Source organism: Hyperoodon ampullatus (assembly GCF_949752795.1).
Source record: "Hyperoodon ampullatus genome assembly, chromosome: 3".
NCBI classification, from domain to species: Eukaryota; Metazoa; Chordata; class Mammalia; order Artiodactyla; family Ziphiidae; genus Hyperoodon; species Hyperoodon ampullatus.
The window spans coordinates 171,970,985-171,986,894 of NC_136916.1; the positions used below are offsets into that span (position 1 = coordinate 171,970,985).

The 15,910-nt window shown below is 36.2% G+C and overlaps 1 protein-coding gene across 2 annotated transcripts in view; it reads right to left on the reverse strand.

The window, feature by feature from the left end:
* The window catches only part of ATG2B (autophagy related 2B), a gene marked incomplete at its 5' end in the record, with an annotated part of 66,461 nt that overhangs the window by 35,607 nt on the left and 14,944 nt on the right, over positions 1 to 15,910 (reverse strand). For both annotated transcript variants that reach the window (XM_079701096.1, XM_079701095.1), the window contains 12 exons: positions 982 to 1,124; positions 1,412 to 1,607; positions 4,617 to 4,719; positions 6,101 to 6,374; positions 8,173 to 8,361; positions 8,502 to 8,594; positions 9,559 to 9,709; positions 11,450 to 11,711; positions 12,440 to 12,545; positions 12,638 to 12,792; positions 13,986 to 14,171; positions 15,080 to 15,176. In XM_079701096.1, coding sequence (XP_079557222.1) covers positions 982 to 1,124; positions 1,412 to 1,607; positions 4,617 to 4,719; positions 6,101 to 6,374; positions 8,173 to 8,361; positions 8,502 to 8,594; positions 9,559 to 9,709; positions 11,450 to 11,711; positions 12,440 to 12,545; positions 12,638 to 12,792; positions 13,986 to 14,171; positions 15,080 to 15,176 — 1,955 coding nt within the window. The remainder of the gene's footprint in view (positions 1 to 981; positions 1,125 to 1,411; positions 1,608 to 4,616; positions 4,720 to 6,100; positions 6,375 to 8,172; positions 8,362 to 8,501; positions 8,595 to 9,558; positions 9,710 to 11,449; positions 11,712 to 12,439; positions 12,546 to 12,637; positions 12,793 to 13,985; positions 14,172 to 15,079; positions 15,177 to 15,910) is intronic.

Genomic DNA, 15,910 nt, shown 5'->3' on the forward strand with positions numbered 1-15,910 from the left:
AAGGAGAGTAGTCTAGAGATCAGTGGTTTCCAAATGTCAGATCCTGTATAAATCCAAATCCTATTCTGTACCAAGTAAATCTACAGCAGAAACAACGGTCTGCAGTTTCTGAAGATTAACAAAAATCTGGATACTTGTTTACAAGTGGGAAGCTAGCGATAACAGACACTAAGGACCTGTCTTTTTCCAGAAACCCACACGACCACCTTTCAGCTATGCCACAGTGGGCGGGAATGATAACATTCTTACTTACTATTCGCCAGGCACTGCTCTCAGAACTTTTCCAAATGTTGTATCATTTAATGCTCCAAACAACCCACTGAGGCCTGTACAAGTATCATCTCCAATTTATATGTGAGGAAATGGAGCTCAAGGGGCCTAGGTAAATTGTACAAGATCTTCAGAGTCTATGACCTTTCTACTCTAGAGTGCCATTTATTTCAACATATTTGCTTGGTATATATGTTTAAGGGTATTTAAATGTAATAAATTTAAGTTTTTATAGACAAGTTTATAAGTTAGAGTTTCTAATTCTAAAAAGATGCTTTTTTTTAGACTCTGAGAAGGGATTCTCTTTGCACAAAGACTCTAGGACTCTGACTTTACACCAGTATCTCTTGGCCCTCTATACAAGTATATCCTAACTCTTTTCATGTCATTATACACAAAGAGATATTTTCTCAGTACTCTGTGGTAAGGTGACAGAGGGCAACCAGCCAACCTACGATGGAGGGAATACCTCTCACACACAAGAAACCCAGTTACCAGACACACTGGTTAGGAAACTCTGCTATGACAATAGCTCATCATAACGGTAACAGGTCTATAATCAACACTATACAAAGTACATTGAAATAGCTGATAATATTAAAACAAGGAAAGAAAAGGGGGAAGAGGGAAAACAAGGAGGTAGGACGGTAGAGAGGCAGTTAGACAGGAAAGTTTGATCCCAAAGATTCAATGAAATGTGTTTAAACTCACCTATTATAAAGCTTCTCATAAAAGCTTTTATTAGGTAGTGTTATATGAATATTGGGTAATGTAAGTTCCAGCACATAGTGAGAATTGCTGATTGCTTTATCTTGAAACTCTGTCATTTCTACAGGGTCTCCTGGCATCACCATCTAAAACATAACAATTTAGTGCAAAAAAAAGAAGAAAAAAAAAGCATCAAATAACTATTTTATATTTAAAATAGTAGTAGCATCTTCTTACCGGACCCATACGACTTGTATGTGGGCAAATAAATAAGCATGTAACTTTTAACCAAGGGAAAAAAATAGATATTATTCAATCTTGGAGCTAAAAATATGGCAAAAAATAGTATACAAAGTATTTTTTTAAAGATAGAGCATGAAAAGCTCTCTGATAGAGGGTACTCCTTTGTTGCTTGCTCACACTTTTATTTTACCTGTTCATTTTCAAACATCACTCTACGAGAAGAGAAGGGAGACGGGGCTGGTCTTCTCAGATCACAAACGTCTTTCAGGGAATGAGCGCCTCCTTCCTCTTCTTCCTGGTAGTGGCCATCACTCTCTTCTGCTTCCTCAGCTGCTATTCTCTCCAAAATGGAATGCATGGCTGGTGGGTTTACTTTCAGCACAATTCTGATAGCAAAGACAATTTAAAAAATCAAGATCTAAGTGTAAACTGCAAAACTAACCTGTATTCAAACTAATACAAAGCCCACTGATTAAATCATTACTGATAGGCGTCAACTTCTCCACAAAGTCTAATTATATCTAACGCAACCCACTCCTGAGCATGCTGTAAACTTAAAAGTGTGGAACTGATGAAACAAGCAAATAAAAGAAGGGCATTAACATTTTATACTTGGATAACTGGAAAATCTGCTCTTTTGAGAACAAAAGGGTTATTTTAAAATTTCATTACCAAACTTACTTACAAAACAGAAACAGACTCACGGACATAGAAAACAAATTTATGGTTACCAAAGGGGTAAGGGGGTAGGGGAGAGATAAATAAGGAGTAGCAGATACACACTACTATATATAAAGTAGATAAACAAGATCCTACTGTATAGCAAAGGCAACTATATTCAATATCCTGTAATAAACCATAATGGCAAAGAACATGATAAAAAATATGTGTGTGTGTGTGTGTGTAATATATATATATATATTCATACACACATACATACATATATATATATATATATATATATATATATATATATATCTGAATCACTTTGCCATACACCAGAAACTAACACAGTATTGTAAATCAACTATGTATCAGTTAAACAAAATTTTTTTTAAAATTTCATTAACAGCTTGCAAATTTTACCTAAGAATTCTATTTATTATCATTAAACCAAATCCTTCTACATTCCAGCTGTTCAGCTATTATGGAACACTTGCATACCTAAGAAACCTCATGCTATATAAATTGTTCAAATGGAAGAAGGAGAGTTTGATTAGAGAATATTTTCAGAACTGCAACAACAAAGTAATCTTCTCCTTTAGGAAGTTCAATAATAAAAGACTTGTGTTATTGGTGGTGTTTTGTAGCTACAAACCCAAAATATCAAGAGCTAACAGCCTTTGATGACATTAGCTTCTGCCCCAGAGTAATGCCAGTCCTTTCCTAACTCTCTGCAGCATGTCACGAGCACAAGGCTTTGTAGCCTCCTTTTTATCTCACCAGCCTGCCGTCATGATGAGGCATGGCACGCTCAAACAAAACAGCTGTGTTGCATCTATAATAGCTTATTTTTTCCTAAGAAGGTATTGCCAGTTGGTTTTAGTTATCAACTAAAACAACTGCTTCCTAATTTACAGATATCTTAATGTAAACTGTGCTTTCAAATTACCTAATTGAAGTAGATTCGTTTCTTATGATGCAAACTCCTGCTCGTGATCAGCTGTGTGCTGACAAGGCCTGTCCTAGGAGTCTGATAGGTGGGACACATAGGGTATAGGGGTGTAAAAGAAGGCAGGTAGAAAAGCGGCACAAGAAAGATCACTTTAATTCTTGAGAGAGGCTTCACAAACTCAGTTTTCAATATAATAAAGGATCATTATTTTGGGTAAACTAAGTTCTTTTAAATGTAATCCAAGGGACTTCCCTGGTGGCGCAGTGGTTAAGAATTTGTCTGACAATGCAGGGGACATGGGTTCAGAACCCTGGTCTGGGAAGATCCCACATGCCGTGGAGCAACTAAGCCTGTGCGCCACAACTACTGAGACTGTGCTCTAGAGCCCGCGAGCCACAACTACTGAGCCCACGTGCCGCAACTACTGAAGCCCACGTGCCTACAGCCCATGCTCCACAACAAGAGAAGCCACCACAATGAGAAGCCTGTGAAGCACTGCAACGAAGAGTAGCCCTCGCTCACCGCAGCTAGAGAAAGCCCGCGCACAGCAACGAAAACCCAACGCAGCCAAAATACAAATAAATAAATTTTTAAAAAGAGAAAAAAAAATGTAATCCAAGCCCATTATTAGGCTAATTTAGAGAATGAGTTCTCCTGCCTAAGAAATCCTGAAGCAGTGGTTCTCTAAATCCAACTGCACATTGGTATCACCTACTGTAGTTTCATTTTTTTAATTGCAGTATAGTTGATTTACAATGTTGTGTTAATTTACAGCAAAGTGATTCACTCATACATATATATGTATATATATATTCTTGTTCATATTCTTTTCCGCTATGGTTTATCACAGGATATTGAATATAGTTCCCTGTGCTATACAGTAGGACCTTGTTGCTTATTCATTCTATATATAATAGTTTGCATCCGCTAATCCCAAACTCCCATTCCATCCCTCCCCCATCCCACCTCCCCCTTATCAACCACAAATCTGTTCTCGATGTGAGTCTGTTGCTGTTTTCTAGTTAAGTTCATTTGTGTCATATTTTAGATTCCACATATAAATGATATCATATGGTATGTCCTTCTCTTTCTGACTTACTTTACTTAGTATGATAATCTCTAGTTCCACCCATGTTGCTACAAATGGCATTATTTCATTCTTTTTTATGGCTGGGTAGTATTCCATTGTATATATGCTCCACAGCTTCTTTATCCATTCATCTGTCAATGCACATTGAGGTTGTTTCCATGTCTTGGCTATTGTGAATAGTGCTGCTATGAACATATCACCTGGTGTATTTTTAAACTATACTGATGCCCAGGTTCTATCTCAGAATCTCAACGTGGGGCGCAAGAATCAGTGTTCTGTAAAAGCTCCCCAGATTTGAAAATACTTTCCTAAAACAATCACTGACTATAAAATTCATCTGATAATTAACCAAATGGTGCTGTATGATACCTCTTCTACTAAAGCCTTTTTCAAAAATGAACTGTTTTTAGAATGGTCATGATTCTTTTGTCCATCTCATTAGGCTAAGTAACTTGAGGCCAGAGAACACATTTTATATGTCCATCTCTGTCCGTATCTCACAGGCACCTTTGATAAAGTAGTACATATTTTTTATTTAATTTTTCCATCTTCCTCGGGGTTTTCTTATCAAGGCTGGATACTTTTAGCTTAAATTTAATAGCCAAAATGTCAGTCAAAAAAGCTATAGCAACTTGTTTCTGAGAGGAAAGTCTCATTAAATGTATGTATCATGTCCATCTGCTTACTCACCGTGGCCAGTCAAAGTCATCTGACGATGCTGTATCTCCATCTCCTCCACTAGTCACGTGGAAAAAATTAACAGATGGTTCTCCTTTATCCTCCTGGAATGACCCTAATAAAACAAGACTGATTCATGGAGATGCATTTCTTCTCAAATACTAAGAGAAGACACTTTCCTCCTTTGAGGAGCAAAGATCCTCTAAATCAGGGACATAATGCAGTGTTAAGTTCTACAACATTTATTCATTTATTCCTGCTGCACATGTACATGTGGGGAGACAGGATGAGCAGATAAATTAAATTAAATGCTGTTTTCTGCTCAAACTCAAATTCTTAAGTATGAATGTTTAACGTGTAAGGTGCATAATCATAACATATTAAATATAAGGGACTTCCTTGGCGGTCCAGTTGTTAAGACTCTGCGCTCCCAATGCAGGGGACAAGGTTCAATCCCTGGTCAGGGAACTAAGATGCCACGTGGCATGGCCAAATAAATAAATAAATAAATAAGCATAACATATTAAATATAGTAGTTACCACTTACTGAGTGCCACTTAGTGATTATTCTTCATAAAAGTTTATGCGGTTAGTCTAGGAACAGATTTTTTTAATGTAGTTATTTTAAGAAATAACTACATTTCTTAAATGTCTATTTTGTACCAAGCACTGTAAGAATTACTTCTTCACAATAAACCCATATATGTTTTTTCATTCCATTTTACAAAGAATGACTTTCCACCAGAATAATGAGTTTCTTATCACTAGAGATAAGGGAAGATTCCAGATAACCCCTAAAGGCCTTTCCATGAAATCATAACTGGCAAGTCAATTTTAAATATCTCTAATGATATGCAAAACTCAGAGAAAACAAGGGAAGGAAAACTGCAGCCTACAGAGAAGGAGGTGAGCAGAAAGAGGAGGAGAGGGGAACTTAAAACAGATTTTACAAAGAAAAGTCACTGTTAGTATGATGGTCGAAAGCTCAAGCTCTAGTGTCAGACTTGGGTTTGAATCTTGATTCCGCCATTTATTACTACATTGACCTTGGGAGGTACCTCTTCGGAAGTTGACAGATTCCTCACTTATAAATGATAAAAATAATTGGAAATAATAAGCCTATCATAACTATGATGATTAAAGAAAACAAGATAATGTGTGTGAAGTGCTCAGCACACAGCAAACACAGAGTGGCACTCAATAAATTTTGGCTACTATTAGCCCTACAACAAGTAAGTAGTAGGTGGTATTAAAATGTAGGCTAAAGCACTATATTCTCAAAGTGAATAAATCATCATGCATTGTAGTTTCTTTTCAAAAACTGACAGATATCACGTTTGCATACAGTATTAGAAAAAAGCTGTTACACCTGCTTTCTAACATATGTTCTTTAATTTTATTGTATTGGGGGGCTGTCATATACTTTTCTTAATGTAAGTTTCAGTAGCAGTTGTTAGTTTCTAGTCTGGCTCTTTTACGGGCATGGTCAATCTTACCAACTAGTTCTCTAAAGGTAAGTTCCAATTTAACTTGTTCAGGGGTTGATCCTCCTAGGAATTCAGTCTTAAATTCTAGATCTGTGAATGCTAAATGAAGAATCTCCTTCTGAAGTGACTTCTTAAACCATGGTCCCCTCTCTTGATCTGATCGAAGATCAGGTATTGGGAAGCGAACAGAAAGGTTTAATACTGGCGTGGCAACTTGTACTGATATCCGACAATTTGCAGGATTATGTGAATCATCTTGAAATACTTCAGTGAAAGCTTTGTGCTAAAACACAAAACATCAAAAATATGCCAAAATGTTAAATTAAGCAAATGAACATAAATGACACTAGTATTCAACATTACGATATACATAATCACTACTTCCTCATTCAGGATAACGTATTAACACACAATTCATATTAACTACTACATTAATTTAGTGTAATGAAATTTTATAATGCAACAGCTACTGACAAAAGTCAAAGCTACCGGCAAAAGTTAAATCCTCACCTAAAAAAATTAATTAAAATAAAAACTGAACCAAAGTGAAGACACAGGTGCTATAGATGTATATGTATCTTACTACAGACTATAAAGAATAATGTGTAAATTAGCTTATCAACAAACTCAATATGGTTAAAACTCACTATAGTACCCAGCATTCAATTTGAAGGATTTATCCACCAACATGCTACTTTAAAGACTTCAGTGTGAAATCCGATGAATTATCAAATGCAAAGGCCCATCCCTGACTCATCTTTGTATTTCCAGGACTAAGCAGGGCCTGGCACATCACAGGTTCTAAATAAATATTCCCTAAGTGACTCACTCTGAGTTCCCCCTAAATGGCTCACTCTGAGCTCCCATCCAACTGCAGGGTATGATGCCATCAAATGACTCATAGAAACCAAAACATGTATGCACCATTTACTTAAAGCCACATTATAATAAAAGGGTCAAAGAACATGCCCTTCAGATAAAAGTCTATTTCTATTTTTTCTCTAAAATGAATTAAAACTTATGAAGCTTTAGTCCAGAGTACAGTGTAGGTGATAACAATCCTCAATTTCACGGATCAGTCTCTAACCACCTAGATTAGAAAATTCCATTTTTATGCTAAGACTTGGATCCTATTTTTTCTCTCCCTTATTTGACTTTCTAATACTAACACCCACTCTCAGCAAAAATTGCTCAAGAGATAAAATCATCATCCCAGTACATCTATGGCTAACAGCAAATATAAACACTTGCCCCACAGAACTTAAAATAGCAATTGTTGACAATAATAATTAAAGAATCTTGATTTAATGTGAATACTCACCACTAATTAAGGGAGAGGCAAATATGTAGAAAAATATCTTTTCCCTTTTCTTTTTAGACAAAGTTGTCTCTGACTGTGCCTAATCCTAAAATTCCTAACAGGCACCTTACAAACCTGACTTATTTGATTAGCTTAGAAAAGACTCCAGGTACCAGATCTAAGTAAAAGTGATACAATGTGATGCTCCATAACACAATATGATAAATTATGTTCCCAGTTTCAAGAGTATATTCTACATTATATGGGCTGCATTTTACAGGAGATTCAGCTAGTTCATTATATGTGTGAATAAAGTTTTATCAAGATATTATAGTCACAGTTTATAAAATTCAGATAAACACAGAAAAGGAAATCTAATTTTACTACTCTAACATAATCAGTGCTACCAAATGGTATATTTCAATCCAGTCTTTTTCTATACAATTTTATTTACACAGTTGTAATAAAAGTTTATGTGGAAATATATTCTACATTTCACTTCATACTTCTTCATGAGCCTTCTTCATGCTGCTGTACCCTCTTTATAGCCATCATTTAAAGTGGCAGCATAAAATTGCACTCAGTACATTAGCACAACTTATTTAGCTAGTCTACTATCTAGACATTAAAGATGCCTCCTTTTTTCATTATTACAAATAATGCCGTTTTAATAACATATGCTATTTAACCTATTAAGAATACTTAAGCTCAGAAATCATCCCAATAAGCCTATTAGCTAGCTATGATCATGATGTGTATTTGCAACTTTTTAAATACTTACCAGACTAATATGCTTATTATATGAAGTATACATGTGTGATGCCATCATCTCTACTGTAGTGAGCTTCTGTGGTTGAAGCAAAGAATTTAACCTGTCCACAATACTGATATCCAGCTCACAAAACACTGGATTTAACTTAACTTGTAATTCTGCCTTCTGAGGAACAGAACTAAGTCTTGCCTGACTACCCTAAAAAAAAGAAAAAGAAAAAGAAAGCATTAATATGATCACTAACAATTCTATAAAATTAAATTAAAACCTTGTGATTGTGATAAAATATATATCAAATGAAAATTTACAGGTGCTAATCACACAAAAAGATCTCTTACCTGGGGTCCTTTATTCTCAGAATGCTTATAATGAAGCTGAAGACACACAGGGGGGTGAGAATCAGTTTGTTCTTTGGAATGGAACATTAAAAGCTTAAAAACAAAGATGAAGATAAATGAAATGTACAATATTGAGCTATAATTAATCACATGAATTAATGGAGCTAACATAATAGTGGAAAGAGCTTTTTGAAGTCAGAAAGGCTGGTTTAAGCCTTAGTTTTGTCACTTACTAGCAATGTGACTTTTAGACAAATTAGTTAACTTCTGAAATACTTAGTATCACATCTGCAAAATGTATGTTAGGATTCAAATAAAGCGCTTTGAAAATAAAATAACTCACAAGGGCAAAGTAACAGCAATAAAAATGTCATTCTGATAGCTTTTAAAAGTTTCTCTAGGACATGCTTTTAGGATAGGAAAAAAATCAGATTAACGATAAATGAGCACAAGACATTTCACTTATCTTGAACAGTGCTTAGCACATAGTAGGCATTCAATAACTGTTCGTTGAATAATAGAATTCTTCTGAAATTAAGAGTGCTTGGAAAATGAGTGAAATTAAGTCATTTGTCCCATAACCTGTCTGACTCTAAAACAAGTCAACTCTAAAAATGTAACACACTCTTATAATGGCCTTAAAGGTCACCCTTAAAAATCTGTTTCAGGACTTCCCTGGTGGCACAGAGGGTAAGACTCTGTGCTCCCAACGCAGGGGGCCCAGGTTCCATCCCTGGTCAGGGAACTAGATCCCACATGCATGCTGCAACTAAGAGTTCACATGCTACAACTAAGGAGCCCGCCTGTCGCAACTAAGGAACCCACGTGCTGCAACTAAGGAGCCCGCCTGCCACAACTAAAACCTGCTGCAACCAAATAAATAAATAAATATTTTTTTTAAAAATCTGTTTCAACAAAATATAAATGCAAACACCACAAAAAACTTCTTCCTATACAACTTCCTATGCCTTTTTAAAGAAAATCATTGCTGTTCACACAATTCTTAACAAGCAAGACATTTTAAGACTAATCCTAAAGGAAAAGTATCAGCATTTACCTCTGTATAGTGAGGAGGAACAGAATGAAAATCAGTCGGAAACAGGCATTCCAAAAGTTCCATTTGCCCTATGGACATATCAGTACTGAAATATCTAGAAGCTGATCTTTGTCTTTGTTCATAGGATACTTTGATGCCAGTACCTATAAATCTGTTATAAAAAAATGCATCATTTAAGAGTATCCATATACTTCTAGATTAAACAATGTGTCAAAGAATAGTACACAACTGTTAATACCTACCTGTTCTGACAAGTTCAAATTGTTAGTAATAACTAATATTCTTAAGGATATTAACCAGAAAGACCGCTTCAAATTCCCCATTTCCTGACATAAGATAAAGAAATCAGATCTGCTGATAAGAAATCACCCAGGACATATTTCCCAACACTTCCCTTCCCTCTTCTACATTTTAAAATTTTCACTTCAGGGCTTCCCTGGTGGCGCAGTGGTTGAGAGTCCGCCTGCCGATGTAGGGGACGTGGGATCGTGCCCCAGTCCTGGAGGATCCCACATGCCGCAGAGCGGCTGGGCCTGTGAGCCATGGCCGCTAGGCCTGCACGTCCAGAGCCTGTGCTCCACAGCAGGAGAGGCCACAACAGTGAGAGGCCCGCGTACCACAAAAAAAAAAAAAAAATTTACACTTCAGTGGATAAAATCTTTCAAATCTGTAAAATGTATGTACATAGTTTCTTAAACTTATCTAGAAGGATCATGCAATATTTTTAAAACTTTAGTCAGTGGAACTCAAATGAAGGTCTACCTCTAGTTTTTGTTGCATTTATTGTATTTCCTACTGGCAGATATTTGAAACCTTATCAAAATAAGGAGGAAAAAATGTTTTTGCAGTTTTATTATAAATATTATGGTCCTAACCTGTAGAGTTTCTGTTGCGAGATATAAAAACTACTTTGTATATTAATTTTAATACTTCAAAAAAGTTAAAGTTAAAATGAAAGCCCAAAGCGTTTTCTAAAAATAGTAATATATGTGCCTAAGCCATTACATAAAATAACATATGAATGGACAATTTATAGGTCACTCTCATGTTAAAATAAATAGTATTTGGGCTTCCCTGGTGGCGCAGTGGTTGAGAGTCCGCCTGCCGATGCAGGGGACACGGGTTTGTGTCCCGGTCCGGGAAGATCCCACATGCCGTGGAGCGGCTGGGCCCGTGAGCCATGGCCGCTGAGCCTGCGTGTCCAGAGCCTGTGCTCCACAACGGGAGAGGCCACCACAGTGGGAGGCCCGCGTACCACAAAAAAAAAAAAAAAATTGCACATTAACAATATTATATGTACTTATAAACTTAATTATCTCCTCATCTATTAGGACTCAACCCATAAAAAGATCAGTGGCTATTTGAACAGCTTTGATTTTTTTTTTTTTTTTAAGCAGGAGTTGAAAATGTAGCATCCAAGCTCAGGATGAGCCTTGGTATCATTTCCCACCCCATGGCCAGCAGCATATGAATCACTTTCAAGTCCCTTTGCATTAGCCCATTCTATGTTCACCACCACTGCCATCTCTACTAAACCTGTGACAGTAAGAACTATTTTTATGATCATAATGGTGTCAGTGGGGAATGAAGGCAAAATGTGGGCAAAGAAACTTGACAAGAGCAGGGCAGGGAACTAAAGAAAAGATAATTTAGACAACTCCAAATTATATAGATCTTATATCTGAATGTTTCACATGCCAAATAACCTGAATGAGAGATTCTATGGTAAACATCTTTGCAGCACTGCAAGAAAACCACACTCACTCCACTCATTTACAAATATTTAAAATGTGAATTGGAAAAACAAATGGAGATAGGTAGGCATTGTAGATAAATGAAAAGTCCACATTTGGTTCTTTTTCAAGGATCATTAAAAAATATAAGAGTTTACCTAAGGTGATCATGTGAGCAAGCTTCTGCAAATACTGCTCGGAAAGACTTAAAATCTTCTGTTGAAAATCTTGCTGGATCAATCTTTTCTATACAAGTAAAGAAAGCTATCGCCATAGGTGTCAATGGATTAAGGTTCAATGATGTTTCAGGTGGAGATAAAGGATCGATGTGAAGCACAGAGATTGAAAAAGTTCCCACAGCTAGTCTAAAAATAAATTCAGGCCTGGATTCATCCACTGAAACAGATCTAGAGGGGAGAGCTGAAATACATGTATTAAAATTATATTCATAAAAAAGTTAATACTTTAAACAATCCATTATATCAAAATTATAAAACATTTACTCGTGTGTTAATTTTAAAACTAAACCTGAGGTTTTAGTCTCAAAAAGCATGTGACCACACATTTTTAGTGATATTAAACAAGTAAAATAAACTAATCTTTCTGCATTTTATATCCAAGATCCTTGATACTTGAAGTACAAAAAAAAAATGTTACAACAGGAAACATATGAACAAAACTTCTGCATTAATAAAACTGTATTGGAAAAAGTCAGAGATTAACCAAAAGCTGCTCTTCAAATTTTCCTTTAAGCCTGTGTCTATTTCATTTAAATTGTGCAGAAAAGAAACTTGAGGTTCTCTTTCAAGGAAAGCGTAAACGTGAAACAAAAATCAGATAGTTGATTGAGACCCCTAAACTGCAATAATAATATGAAACTTATGGTGTACTTTTTACTAAAAATATTTAAGTATTTAAATACACAAAGAATACAATAATAGGCACCTATTCTGAAACAGTTCATAGTGAAATGTTCAACAATGCTTCATTTTGTTTCTAAATTTTGTTAAATAGCCTAGACCAAAGAAAATTTTATGAAAAAGAAAAGAGTCAATAGAATGGCATTTCTTAAAAACAATTTTTTTTTAATTTTTAAGGTTTTAAAAATTCCAGGGGAAACTATCAACAAACGTCTTGTTTTTACTTACCAGTCTTCTGTAAAGACGCTGGGTGAACTAGGTTGGATGGTAATGCTGACCCTCTTACTGGCTGTTCTTTATGATGATCCAGGAAATCTCCCCAAGTTGGCTGAAGCTATAAAATAATTTTTTAAAAGCACATGAATAAAGTGTAAAATTTTAGAAGCAACTTTTCAAGAATAGAACAAAAATTAATTAATACTTTACCACAGTAGTACTTAACGGAGATCCTGCTGGGGTGTTTGTATATGTACTAGTTAATGATAACTCAAGGTCCATATTTGGGGGTTCCCCAAGGGGTGGAAGAGAAGAGAGACTATGGGACATGTCCATATCAGCCATGGAGAAGAAAACTTCTTCTTCTAGACAGAATTAAACTTTGTCAGTTTTATTATAATTCCAATTCACATCTTTAAATAAGTTCATATATATTAATATCATATTCTTCCCTCAGGTTATCTGAGATATAGTGATGTTCTAAATTTTATGTTACTTCAAATGGGGTAATTTCTTTGGAACCAAGATATTAATGTCATAGTAAAAACTCAACTGGTATAGATTAACAAAAGGTTAAGCTAGCCCACTGGTGAACTTTTTAAAAAAATATATGATAAGCTACATTACACGGTATAATGTAATGTCATTAACTGTCATATGATTTTAAAATAATTCAGACTATGAATATCTTGCAATCTCTGGTTTCATATGGATACAGCTATTTCTTTAAAAGAAAATAAAAGAGTTGAATATTTTATTTAGAATTCTATTTATGTTTTACTTCTTTCTAGAGACTGTTTTACTCTCATGCAAATGAAGTTTCTTATGGCCAAAATTTCTTGAGTAGACTTTAATTTTTTATTTAGTTCAACATTCCATACTTAAATTAATTCTTATTATTCGTGGTATTAGTGCTTACACATTCTGAAATGCAAAGTAAACTGGGTAAAGATTATATATACATTTAATTGATAGAACGATTAATGGACAAAGGTTTCTATGTAAAGAAAACTACTGTAAATCATTATGTGAGCACATAAGAATTTGACAAAATGAATAATTACCCCCAATTTATCTTCTGTGTAAATCCACATTTTTAATTGACTTTCCTTAGAATAAATCATGATTTACAAAACAAAACTATACAATCAAAAGGGATACTGGGGCTTCCCTGGTGGCGCAGTGGTTGAGAGTGACCTGCCGATGCAGGGGACACGGGTTCGTGCCCCGGTCCAGGAAGATCCCACATGCCATGGAGCGGCTGGGCCCATGAGCCATGGCCGCTGAGCCTGTGCGTCTGGAGCCTGTGCTCCGCAACGGGAGAGGCCACAGCAGTGAGAAGCCCGCGTACCGCAAAAAAATAAAAAAAGAGATAGTGCAGCACATGTGTGCCAGCGCACCACTGTAAGGCTGTGGTTAGATCAACTTATAAATTTAAACCTTCTTGGATCTTCAGTTTTTTCATTACTAAACTCCATTTTACAGCAGCCAAAATTAAGTTTACCTTGCTCTATGATGATAATGCATGATTCTGAAGTCAACTTTTTGAGTTGCTTACCCCGGCTAGAAGGTGTACGAGTTGTTTCTGTCTCATAAAAGCTTTGCTCTGAGGATACACCCACAGAGAGGGAATCTTTCCTTAAATAATACCGGTTTAATTCCATTTGAATTCGATATTCATCTTCTTGCTGCATGGGTCGATTTTTTCTGTCTTTATTAGCTAACCCGATTTTGCTTGAATTTTCTACAAGTATACAAAAGGAAAGCAAAACAGTAATTAAATTTGGAGTTAATTAATCATTTCTCTCCCAACCCACTTATCCAATATCAATGGCAACTTAGTACCACAGTCAGTGCAAAACCACCACTATTTAATATTAACCGGAGATCTAAGCAATAGCTCTTAGCAGCTAGCTAGGAATCAGAAGTTCTGATCTCTGATAGATAAGTCATTAAAAATTTTAAGTGCGTGCTATTTAATGTGTTTAAGAATTACACCTTCTCAGTTGTATGAAGTACTACCCCCAACCAAGGAAGTAAGCCAGTCAGTTCTGAAAATGTTATGTATATGATACAAAGAATCTGAACTACAATTTGTGCCACGCTAATACAATTTGAAAGATCCAATCAAATTTAACTATTGGGGATTCTTATTTACAATACATTACAGCTCTTTTTTTTTTTTTTGGCTGCATTGGGTCTTCGTTGCTGTGCACGGGCTTTCTCTAGTTGCAGCGAGCAGGGGCTACTCTTCATTGCAGTGCGTGGGCTTCTCATTGCGGTGGCTTCTTTTGTTGCGGAGCACGGGCTCCAGGCATGCGGGATTCAACAGTTGCAGCACATGGGCTCAGTAGTTTCAGCATGCAGGCCCTAGAGTGCGTGGGCTTCAGGAGTTGCAGCACGCAGGCTCAGTAGTTGCGCTGCACAGGCTTAGTTGCTCCGTGCTTGTGGGATCTTCCCAGACCAGGGATCAAACCCGTGTCCCCTGCATTGGCAGGCGGACTCTTAACCACTGTGCCACCAGGGAAGTCCCTACAATACAGCTTTAAGTTCACACATTTCCTATATAGCAATACAATTTCCTATTTGTATGCTATATATTTTAGCTAAAACGTTTTAAAGAATTAGAAATAATAACAGAGTTATACTTGCCTGGTCCAGCAATAGCTGCTAACATATCCAAAAGCAAGTGCACCTGCCTTGGCGACAGGAATAGATGTATAGAGTCTATCTGTCCATCAATATCCAACTTGAAAAAAAAAAGAAAGAAAACTACTCAGGATGAATACTCTTTATAAACTCATCATGACAAATCCCAGTGCATTTTAATGCACTAAGAGGAATACTGATCATTTAGCCTTGGATTCCTTTACCTAAGATTCTCTCTACTAATCCACACAATCTAAATGAAAAGATATAAGGCCAACAACTGTTGTCTTAAGAGGGAAAATCCTCCTGAGAAATTCCATGTTGGCAAGTCCAATGTCATACTTTGTGTCTCTCTGAGTTTTCTGAGTATTTAAGGTATTTGAGGAGGCCTTAAGATACAGTCTCCAAGAAAGAATATCTATAGCAGTAACAGAGTAATCATTCCCGTCATGATTTCAAAAGACTCAAATCATAATCTTTAAAGCTTGATTCAAACCAAGAGCAAATAAAGTTGGCTTTCATAAGTTTGCCCACAGATCACACTCCTTTGTAGAACATGCAAGGACCTTCTCTATCAACAGTGTGTCCCTGTGAATGCCCTCTGTGCTCCACAAAGCCCACTCTCCACTGGGCATGGGGCCACAGCAGAAAGAGGGTGCTCATGTGGAATTCCCTTCTCTTTTCCAACTCCCTGTCCATTTTTCCTTCTAGAAATAAAAGCCTGATCCCACTCTCACCCTGGTTCTTTTGGAGTATACTCTGACAAAAGCAATTACCCTGTTCTCTGTGTCGCATTCTGGAAAGTTGAATATGCTCGCCTTACTTTTCATTCAC